Source organism: Berghia stephanieae, chromosome 1 (assembly GCF_034508935.2).
Source record: "Berghia stephanieae isolate SIO BIC M18660-M18661 chromosome 1, UCSD_Bste_1.3, whole genome shotgun sequence".
Classification (NCBI taxonomy): Eukaryota; Metazoa; Mollusca; class Gastropoda; order Nudibranchia; family Aeolidiidae; genus Berghia; species Berghia stephanieae.
This window is the reverse complement of record NC_088360.1, coordinates 144,680,124-144,692,299: the sequence shown is the minus strand read 5'-3', so window position 1 is coordinate 144,692,299 and position 12,176 is coordinate 144,680,124. Positions and strand designations below refer to the sequence as shown.

General features: G+C 34.1%; 1 protein-coding gene across 1 annotated transcript in view; it reads right to left on the bottom strand.

Moving 5' to 3' along the window:
* LOC144963410 (ribosomal oxygenase 1-like) overlaps positions 1–12,176 on the bottom strand; it is a 34,895-nt gene that overhangs the window by 12,598 nt on the left and 10,121 nt on the right. Inside the window, exons 4-11 of the mRNA XM_078897399.1 lie at positions 10,813–10,984; positions 9,491–9,783; positions 7,988–8,100; positions 6,838–6,937; positions 6,160–6,273; positions 5,346–5,452; positions 3,588–3,695; positions 1,886–1,920 (exon numbers count right to left, since the gene is read on the bottom strand). Coding sequence (XP_078753525.1) covers positions 1,886–1,920; positions 3,588–3,695; positions 5,346–5,452; positions 6,160–6,273; positions 6,838–6,937; positions 7,988–8,100; positions 9,491–9,783; positions 10,813–10,984 — 1,042 coding nt within the window. The remainder of the gene's footprint in view (positions 1–1,885; positions 1,921–3,587; positions 3,696–5,345; positions 5,453–6,159; positions 6,274–6,837; positions 6,938–7,987; positions 8,101–9,490; positions 9,784–10,812; positions 10,985–12,176) is intronic.

Below are 12,176 nucleotides of genomic sequence, written 5' to 3'. Positions count from 1 at the left end.
CTTGTTCTCCAAGAAGTCTAAGTCCAAACTTATATTGAGTGATGTGTGGTATGCACTGGTACTCAAGGAGGTGTTGTTTTGGGATTATTTTGTTTGGAAAATATTTTCTGTATGTATCCGTGTAATGTTTTATTGCACTTTGAATATATTGGATCGTGTCTGCTTTGATCGATTTTGTGTGTGAAATAAAGTTGTGCACATGACTATAGGCCTTGTTTATATTGTCGAAAATTAATCCAATACTGCAAGCGTCGTCAATGATGAGTGGGTCGTGGGTGCAGTTCTTTGTTTGTTGGATAATTGTAAGTGTAGACTTTTTCTTGTTAGTATTTGTGGCAGTGGTTGCCAATGAATGATCTGCTGTGGTAAGCCTGTTGTGTAATGCGGTATTCTGTCCAATTCAGAGGCAATAAGACCATCCCTGAGGGTGAGTGGCTCGTGCATGAGATTTGAAAGTCTCTCCTGCGTTTTGGAGTTTGTTGTTATATTCTACTCTGTCGATATCAAACATGCAAGTGCAACCCGTTTCAAGGTTGATTTATTTATTATTAGCGTCTTGGCAATGAGAAAATACAAAGAAGCTAATGAGTCGTGTGTTCAATGTGCTTTATAATGTGTACTTTTTACACATAAATTATGAGTGTGCTCCTTGCTTGTCCAATGCCGTGTCAGTCCCATAGACTAAAAGAATGTTATTAGAATAATTTGAACATTTAAATGGTTTCTTGCGGGCACGTTTCTATTTCTGTGTTAAACAAAGCATACCACGACATGTCCTACATAATGAATTCACTGCTTGGTTATGACTTGCAATTGTGTGGTCCATGCTGTAAGAGAAAATTCAAAATTGGCTGAGCGATGTAAGCAATGATATAGTGAATTAATGAATAAAATGAGTTTTAAAACACTCTGTATTACTTCTCATATCCATGCATACATAACAGCGTACATAAAATTTGGAAAAAGAAAAACCAAATACTTCACCCAATTTGGTGAAAGAAAGGGGGGGGGGGGGGGGGGGGGGGCAGGAAAATTCTAACAAGCAGTTGAGCTAAGTTGAGGCCCAACACACAATGTCATTTAAAATTAAACATTAGCAAGATAATTCAAATTATGCAATTTAAAAATCAAATTAACTCATCATTGAAAAAAATAAAAAATAAAAATACAATTAACAATAAAACCGCAGCGAAATATTACGTTTCAATAACAAGGCTAAAGAGGTAATATCATTATTACCTGACCTACCGCGGAAAAATAATCATTACAAAATAATGAAAACTGAAGAGTAAATGAAACTTACCTCATTTCGTAGTAAAACTTGTGCCTTGTGAATCACACCAAAAAAATTTAAAGTTTATAGCAACGTTTTTTTAGAATCCTGAGGTAATTACAAGTAATTTTATTTAAATGTTATAGAAAAATATGTGAATTTGAATCACGGCTTGTGGAATAAGTACTGGAGATATTGAAATAAAAATTGGACCGATGGAAAGAGGAGGTCTGCAAGAATTCTTTGCATTTGGGTGGAATTGCATCGTCACGAAGATCGTGAGGTTAATTGGTACGGAAATCATCCATTGGTATCACCCAATGCACGTCAAATCTACGTTCTGGGAATTGATATCGGCTGACCGCTGTTGACCCCGGTTACCTGTCGGGTGAGGTTACGTCGGCGCTCGGAACAGCGGGAAACTAAACGGTCAGATTTATAGTGCAGATTAGACGCCGTGATTGGTCCCTTTGCGCATTGTGTAAGTGGACAGACAAAAACTACAAAATGGAGCTGATGATACCAAACAATACCACTACAGCATAGCTGCTCAATTAAAATGGAAATGTATTAACAATAATAAATATATCTTATTTATTTATAACATCTTACCACTTGAAAATCTTGGTAAAACCTCTTCATCTGTTCTGTTAAAAGTGAACAAAAAAAGAACAGAAATTATCATTACAGAACACTAAAAGAAAAGGAAGGAAAAAAATGTTAGCACTGCACAACGTCTGTTGTAAATAAATAGATATATATTTTTTAAATGAATGAATAAATAAATTTTAAAAAATAAATAAATAAATTTCCTTCATTCATTCTCCAGGGAAATGTTTCTTTAGGTTCTGTCCTAAGAACAGACTGGGATACTCACAACGTCAGCCACTGAGTAGCCCACAAAGTGCCTAATTTGGGCTATGAAGATGCTGACAAATGGGTTTTAAACCTTCTCCAGGTGTAAGGTCAATCAATACCTTATCACCCTGTTATCTCATCTTGTCCCAAACACCAGTACCATGGACATCAAGACTAATGTTTTTATTTTCACTTATGGGTCAAATCCAATTACAATTTACTCAGGCTTGAATGAATGAATGTGCGGCTATGTGGTCTAGTGGTATGACACTCGCTTTCGGATCGAAAGGTCCTGGGTTCGAGCCTCGCGCTCGGCGCATAGTTGAGTCCTTGGAAAAGGCTCTTTACTCACATTCTCTCACCGTACTCAGGTGTAAAATGAGTACCTGGCCGTTAACAACGTTGTCTTTGTCCGAAAAATTGTAATATCGCCTAACAGGCGTTATGTCCTGTCCTACGTGTTAAATGTTGCTGTTGACCAGGGACCCCTTGTAAAGCGCTTTGAGCACGTTTAGTGGATATTGCGCTATATAAAAGCTTAATTTAATTTAATTTAAATGCTTAGCTAATATAATGACTAAATTGTTAAGAGTGCTGGTATAACAAAAAGACACTTAACAGGAACCATATGACATGAATACAATATTGAGCTTTTTTTTTTTATATAGCACAATATCCACTAAACATGCTCAAAGTGCTTTACAAAGGGTCCCTGACCAACAGCAATATGTAACATATAGAACGAGACATGACTCCTGGGTAGATGATTAAAAAATTTTTTTTCCTGTCAGAGACAACGGCCAGGTAATCATTTTACACCTGGGTACGGTGAGAGAATGTGAGTAAAGAATCTTTTCCAAGGACTTAACTATGTGCTGAGCACGGCTCGAACCCAGGACCTTCCGATCTGAAAGCTAGTGTCATACCACAAGACGACATAGCCGAACGAATTTTCATCTCTATATTTATCTCCAAATGGTTTCTGGGGTGAAATAAGTGATACACAATGAGGTGCATTTAACATTGTGAAAACAATTAAATAAGCTACAAAGAAGTACATATACATTTTTATTAATGTGGCTGTGGTCTTGTGATGTGACACTCGCCTTAGGATTGGAGGTCCTGGGTTCGAGTCCTGCTCTGAGTGGCACATAGTTGAGCCCTTGGAAAAATCTCTTTACTCTCATTCTCTCACTGTACTCAGGTGTAAAACAAGTACCTGGCCGTTATCAGAGTTGTCAAAAAAAAATAGTAATATCGCTTTATAGGCATAATGTCTCGTTCTACATGTTAAGTGGTATTCTTGGCAAGGGAGTCCTTATAAAACACTCTGAGCATGTTTACCTCACATGAATTGCCTTTAATTTGGACAATAAAGATTATTATTATTATTATTATTTAGCAGATAATACACTGTATAAATGCTCATGTATTTATGTTTTTATCTAAAACCAACCTTGGGCTGTAGAGTTTCCAATGCTTCTTGCCCTCCAATTGGATGATAAATGCCTCAATGTCGTCATAATGGGGAGCAAAACCTTGAGTGCCAGCAGGCGTTAAATAGCTATAAAATAAAACACAAGTCATTAAATCAATGGATTAATCCAATTAATTTAAACAAAGACAGACGTGCCAAAATGAAAACTTCAAATTTAGTCATTTTTATGTCAATACAATTCAATAGTCTGATGTCACGCCACCCAGTAACGGCGGCCATCTTGGTTCTAAACAAAGAAAATCATTACTTTTTATTTTTCATGCTGGCTAGAACTTTTCATATGTCTTGTGATCAGAATGTGTAAAAGTCAAAACATGATCAAATATCTGTGTTTTTTTTCCTCTGGATACCCTTTATTCTCGCCAGAGAAATATTTCATACGGGCGTCCGCCATTGTTCTGATAGTTTAGAGCCAGTGTAACTAAGTTACCATGCGTCATAAGGAAAGAAGTGGCGTTACGACTGTTGAAGAGTATTTTTAGTAATTTGACAAGGAAATTCGTAATTTCTGAAATTGTGTACGAACAACCAAAAGAATATTATTATTATTATCATAGTAGTAATAGTAGTAGTAGAAGTTGTTCTTCTTCTTCTTATCATCATTATTATCATTAAGTATTACTAAGAATTTAAAATTCGTAATTTTCCATCAAATTTAGTATTTGGCCATGAAATTTGTCTAAAATTCGTAAGATTCAACATGTATGCAAAGCAGTTACCAATATCTTCATAATTATCATCATCATTATTAGCATTATCAAAGGATGGCAAGCTGCAGGTTTAGCGGATTGAGCATGGTGTGAATCTGTGGAAATGTAAATTAACTGTGCCGTATAGTTAAAAATTATACATTTATCAACAAATTTATTTTCTCAACAATCTACGTCTACATCTTCAGGCAGTCTCAAGAAGTTGACATTTATGCTATTACTCTCTCCTGTAAGTGTATGCTTGGCGATAAATGAGTATTTAGGGTCATGACAGTGAAAGCACTTCAGATCCTCGACATTAGGTACATCAATGGTAAAAGACTTATTTAGAGAGAGAGAGAGAGAGAGAAATTTGAATGGATTGAAGTTATTGTTATGCGCCTAGAGCTTTATTGTATAGAGGAGTGGGTGCAATATAAATAAATTTCATTATTATTATTATTATTATTATTATTATTATTATTTATTGATATTACTATTAAATCTAACTTTTTAGAGAGTTTTTTAAAAAAAAGACATTTTAAAGACAGGGCATTGACAGTCCTGTCATAAAGATAAAAAATTATAAGTAATCTCAATATTTTTTTTTTAAATGAAGACATTTGATTATTTTTTTACCCCCATTAAATGAAGTGATGTAAAACAAAAACTCTGGTTTTGTGATAAAGCAAGGCTCAATATCTAATTAAGCCATCCCCATAGTTCAGTTGGTAGGGCGTTTGTTTCACAGAAAAGGGGTCCGAGATTGATCCCCTGAGAAGTCAAGATTTTTTCTGACCCTTTTTGACCACCCAGCAGTGTTCAGGTAGCTGGTATGTTAGATCTGGCAGAAAGAACTTTGTGATAAACCAGTGTCCTATCCAATGGGTTGCAAGCAATTGCTATTTTCCATTTCACGCTATAGAAATCAGGATAAACTCTAATTCCATGGGTCTAATGAAGAACTAATTTTTTTCCTCTTTACAATGTCAATATCTAATTATATATATAAATAATTTCAACTTACACATTTGCTCCAACACAACAGCCAAAGTATTCTTGGAGGACAGAGAGAACTTTCCAGACATTTCTGCTGTAAGTTTGAGGATTCAACAATCTCAAAGAACATCCTGCCTGAAAAGTGGAAAAGAAACCATAAATATCACAACTGCCCTAATCTGAGGTAAAATTAAAGAGGCTTTTTAACAAAACTGCCACTAGCAATAAACAAAAAACCTGTATATTTTAGGAGAAAAATCTGTATATAACCAAAAAAAAAAAAAATAAAAATAATAATATAATACTTGGGCCAACCCAACATGTCGGATTATGATCCTTACATGAACTGTTATTTTAAAATGCAGCGATCTGATTTGTTTTTGCTTTTTGGGTTTGTTTGTTTTTTTTTGGTACTTTTATTTCAGTTTGGTATAATCAAAAATATTTTATACTTCATGAGGAAAGTTGATTTAACAGTAAGATAAAATATTACCCTCACTGACAAAGATTACATCCAGGATCAAATATTTCATAACAAAGACAAAAAGTCAAAGTGCATTTCTACCTTTTTTCACATGAAATGTCAAAACATAATCTAATTTGGTCACAAAACCATTTCTGAGTAAAAGAATAATATTTTTATCACTTTTCCTTTAAATTTCGGAATTAAAAATAAAAATCTTGATGATAAATTGTGAATTTAGCCCTTTAAAAAAGACTGCCATTTAAATCTGCAATTGTGGCAATTCTGCTGTAGAAATAGAATGGTGACATGGCAAGGAGAAAAACAAAGACCTCCGCCTAGGACTCAACTCTTTCCTCCAATGAAAAGTCAGACCTACCTGATACATATCCCACACGACAGGAGCATAGGCTTTGCCACTCTGATTGTGGGTCTCCCTTTTGTCTTCCACAAATGATGTTGCATCCAAATTTACTCCCCACTGGACATTATCCTGAAATATTTTAAATTAAAAAAAAAAACACATACATTTTACTGTGCCATAGTAAAGAGGGTATTGCTCCGACCGTTATGGACTTAGTTTGAGAGGGAAAAGGGAGAAGACCAAAGAGCAATTTTCAACACATAAGTCATCAAAGATGGAAAAGTAGAACAAATAATACAATAAAATTAAAAAGATTCAATAATTATTTAATATTAATACTTGTAAGAAAGCTGAAAAAAAAAAAAATGTTAGCCTTTCATTCAAATGAGTCCATGTTTGTTGTCTGTTTCTTTCTTTTTTTTTTTTAATGATTTGAAATTATAAGTTCTGTGAATGGATAATATCAGCTTTGTATATACATGGAAATATATATATATATAATATCAGTATATATATATATAATATCAATAAACAAAATTGCATATATTATCGTTTCCTGACATTTACCATCTTTTTACTTAAATAAAAAAATAAATAAATGCGAACATCAAACCACTGAAATGAATTGTCCCTTATTTGATAAACTTCTTTTGTTTTTATCATTATAATAATAATAATTATAATTACTCTCACCTGTCTCAATATTTTATCAAACTCTGACGTTGAGAACCACCCTCGATTATAGTCAGGAATATGACGTTTTACCAGCAATGGCTTTTTCTCCCATAACTCACTGCAAAACATGTACAATTCAAACTTTAATAGGATAATACTATCGCCTCATTACTTAGAAATATATAAGATGAATTTCTACAGTCTCTAACAAACAATTGTAACATTGTGAAAGGCTGAGTGGATACGGAGTTGAATTCAAACCTGGAGGACCTGGGTTTGAGCACCTGAATGGCACCTTTTTTCCTTGAGCAAGAAACTTAACACTTTCAGTGCCATTGGCCGCACTGTGCAGCCAGAGCAGAATCTGTTCAACTGGCCAACGGCCAGTCTTGAAAAGCAAAAATAATATTATAATCCAATCCTACTTTCTACAAAAGGACTAAATTGAACCAATGGTATCATTTCTTTCATCAGAGCATTCAATAAAAATTGGCCCTAGGGGGGTATTTTAATTGAGATTTTGCGCCGAAATCGAATGTCACTTCGTCTTAGCTTGTCATTTTCATGCTACCTCAGCGCTTTGTGATGCTGCAACGAGACCGACAACTGGGTTATCTCTTGTCTTTTATTTATTTCCAGATAGACCCTACAAAGATTTCATCTTGGAAAATTTACGTACACTCAAGCTGACGCGCAAAATAGAAGGGACTCGTTCCATACCTTGCCCAAATCTAGTTTGGCCGCTTCTATAAGCGATTGACAATTGTGATGATGCCAGTGATCTAGAAAGTAAAATTGATGAATTAGTTGATATTTCTTCTTTTCCAATAAAAGATGCAGGTATAATTTTCAAGCTACAAGAGAAAATGAAAAATCCACAGCATTTTGAGCCTGTCTCAATTATAAACCAAACTGGACTTGGGCATAGTATAAAACCAACGCCTTCAAATATAATTACATCCAATTTCCTCTACAATTTTAGTTTAAAATTTCAAAATTTTAAGGAGAAAATATCCAAATTTAGCCCATAAAAACCCATGTGAACAAGAGGTTTGAAATAAGCAAATTTTTTCCACATCTGACCAAATAATGTCAACATATATAACGAGAAACCTTTAAATTGCAAAAAAAAATTCCAATCTACGATAAAATGTAAATAATACTTTACTCAAAAAATCGGCCTGTCTTCACTGGATGGATGATACACTCAAACAGTTTGGTGGCTTCCAACGTGCTGTCGTACATGTATGGTAGGCCCTCGCCTGATCCATTGGAGATGCTCTTTAAAAAAAAATATTTTAAAACATTAAATTTTAAAACCTTCAAACAGATCATCAGAGCAGTTTATTAATAGCCTTTTTAGACGTTTTTTTTCTAAAGTTCAGTACATTGACTTTGTTTACAAAAAGAAAAAAAATGAAAATAAATATGTATGAACATCAATATAGCACATTTCCACAAGTCTGCATCCTCAATGGGGGTCCTGATGGCTCAGTTGTTATAGCACTTGCTTAACAAGCAAAATAAAGAGACCAAGATCAACCCCCGGGTGAAGTCGAAATCCCTAATGTTTCATTCATACAAGTTCCCTGTTAGGCATTCTTTTTGTAGTAACACTCTAACAATCCATCTGCCAAATAAATGACACCTTTAGATCATTTTAGGGCCCGTAAAAACGAAGAAAATGGGATTTTTAAAAATTCTAGTTTTACAATTAAAATCACCTGAGAAAAATAAGAAAATTGCAAGAGCAAACTATCAATGTAGAGGTAGAGTCCAAGAGCAAACTATCAATGTACTTCACCTAAAAGTCCCATCCAGATATAATAAGCACAGGATCTTACTAAATGCTTACACAATATTATATAAAAAACCAAAAACACTATCAGAGAGATGATTTACAATTAAAAAATAATATCCCCTTCCAAAACTAATAACACACATTTGACTGTTTCTCTCCCAGGTAAGGACTCAGACCATAGCCAGGTGGCAAAGGAAATGTATTATAGGGGGATAGAAGACGTATCAAGAGTGTCCACCCCAACCAGCAAGGGATGAAGACCCCACCCAGAATACTACATCCATGTTGTCAGGAGATAAATGAACCATTGGTCCAACAATTTTCTTTTGTTATCATGACAACTCAGGACAATATGAGTGCAAATTGAAAATAATTTTTTTTTTAAAGGTGAAAGTGTTAGGAAAATATAGAGATGAAAATAATTAGGAAATCTGGTGCAAAGAAATTTACAGTGGCATATACTTTGGACTGCCTGGGAGCATTTGAACTTAATTTACATCCATCTCAATAAATGGTGGTGAATACCAATTAAGTAAAAAACCTCTAAACAGCCTGAAACATTTGAGCATTTAAACAGCGCAATTTTTTCTAAATATGCTCAAAGCACTTTACATGAGGTCCCTCGCAAACATCAATACCTTACATGTAGGACAGGACCTGTAAGACGATATTACAATTTAATTTCTGATAGAGACAACTCAACAGGCAGGTGCTCATTTTTGACCAGTATACGATGAGAGGATGTGAGTAAAGTACCTTTTACAAGGACTCAATTATGCAAAGCTCAGTGCCGAACTCTATCGATCCGAAGACAAGTGTCATACCACAATATCACACAAATAATTCCCTCGGATACATACTACTCCTTACCTCGGGTACATTAGCAGAACCGTTGACCATTTTCCTTTTCTTTTTAGGGGTCAAACCATCCCCATTCATCTTTTTTCCTTTCCTTTTTGAACCACTGGCAGTTATGGAGTTGCCCTCAGCGATCAAGGCAGTGCTTTTGTTGGTAGGAGGTGATTTGTTGTCTTTATTATATTTGGGGGAATCCTTGGGTGACTTTTTGGGAGAAGGGAAAGCATCATTGTCAGTTAATTTCTTGGACGTCTTTGAATTTCCAGGACTTTTGTGGCTCACGGGTGTTGTTTCAATTCTGGCTACTGAAAAAGGGATGTTTATTATGAGTTATTGAAGAAATCCTCGTCAGGTCGTATGAAGTATTTATATTCTTAATATCAATTAAATATAGCAAGAAATAAATCCTCCAGAGAAATTTTTTAAAAATAGTGTCAGTTTAGTTGACCACAAACTGTAACAATTTTATCTTGCTCAGTAATTTTTTTTAATATTAGAAATGACATAAACCATTTTTGATAATATAGTGGCTCTTTAACAGTTTCTTTTCTATTTCTTTATTTTTTTAAAAACCCAATACCACAGAAAGTGACAGCATTTTGCTGTCTGTACAAATGCATGAGTGAGTGATGTAAACGCTTCCATTTTTATTTCAGGCTAGCTCGATTAATTCTATCTTGATAACAGAAGCCAAATAAAGAATATCACACTTTAAAAATTTCTTAAAGGATCAATAAAGTTAATCTTAATCTTATTTTTCTTATCTGTGGATCAGAGAGGGAGAAAAACATTTAGACACCATCATTGCATGTAAAAGTTCTAATTATAGCAATATCAAACTAGTAAACACAAACCAGATTCCTTTCCGTCACCATCACCAACCCAAAAATCAACTGTCTTGTTGACTTAGTCAAGTGATTGAATAGGTTGCTCTCGCAGACAAATGATGATGGTAGAAACACAGATATTTTTGGTAGGTATAATTTTTAGATAAATCATCACCAAAGGTTTAAAAAAATAATAACAATTCAAAAGAGTAAAAAACAAAAAACATTCACTTTAATAAATAAATAATTTACTTTACAAGTGGCAATTGAAAAGTCAAATAGATATCTCTATAAATAACCGACAGCATTGCTCACAAATTCAATTGAAGTGATTCACCATGATAAAATGCTCATGAATTCAATTGAAGTGATTCAACATGATAAAATGTTTAGATGTTGTATATATTTCTTTCACAATTCCAATAAATCAATAATCAAAATGCGTTTCAGTGGATAAGTGCAGATCATATCTTATTTATAAAAAATAAAAATAAAAAATCAGCTTACTTTCAAGGGTTTTCCGTTTCTGCTTTTTCTTCTGACCACTATTCTTAAGTTCACCAAGGGATACTCGATCAAATGGACTGTCCTTGTTTATTGAAGTGAGAGATGAAGCTTTCAATTTCTTCCCAGACATACGAATGCTCTCTCTGATACTTCCACCACTTTTCAAAGCATTCTGAAGACATAAAAAATAAATTTATAGATATCTATAATAATTCTATTCACAATACTAAAAATCATCTGTTTTTAAGGTCAAACAGCAAAGTGTCTTATCTTTTAACAAATTCAAATAGGCCCTAACATTAAGCTTAAACTTAAATATTAGAAAACTAGCCATCTATCTCTATCTATATCATAAGCAAATAAGATCAAAGGCTGTGTCCATCGTGTTCTGAAGAGAATATTACACCTCATTTGCTTCCTGGCAACAACTAAGTTCGGTGTTTCCTTATTTATTTAATATTTATAGATAAAAATCATAATCACATGGTCTACAGGTTTATAAATCACACATGAGGACACACATGATGAGTCGTGACATGCAAACAGCAGGTCACATGACATACTGAATGGAAGGTCAAGGGGTCGATTGTTTCAATCACCCTCTAGCTTGTCTGTTGTCTGAAATTTGTCATTCTCATATCGTTACATTTTCATTTCTTTTTAAATGGCAATGGCACCATAAGATCCCGTTGCCTTGGCATTCCATGAAGGAATATAAATAATCCATCAAACAGGATGTCTAATGTCTACAGGAATCACCCATGTTGTCCAAGTCAGCAAATCAGGGGTTAATGATCTTGCCTAAGGGGAAAAAAAAATGAAAGTGCCCGAAGCGACGCTCAAACCGGGGACCTTCTGGATCACAGTGCAATGCCTTAACCACTCGGCTACTTTGCCCCCGTTGAAAAATAACTTCACAAATGTTACAGTAATTACCGAAACGAAAAATTATATTTATGAAAAAGGAAAATCAGGGCAGTTACCAAGTGTGTAAATGTTTGTAAGAATAGACCAAGAATTTGTTTCAATTTAACTAAGGTATATCTGCCCACTGCTGCCAACCCTAGCCCATGTAAATGTGTACAATGGAGAGCCAAAATGAGTAAGATTTTGAAAAAATGCGTACAATTCTGTAAAATCGATAATTAGCACTAAATCTGATAATGGGCAATTAGACCATGATAGCAATGATATAATTAATATTTGAAATAATGAATAATCTTACACTTTATAGATGATAAATAGTATCAACTTCCAGATCCATATATAATTCTGATGGGTCAAGAAACATTTAGTGCTTAAGGACACCAAAAGTGTATGAATGCTAAAAATGCATAAATAATAGAAATTTAATTATGCGTACA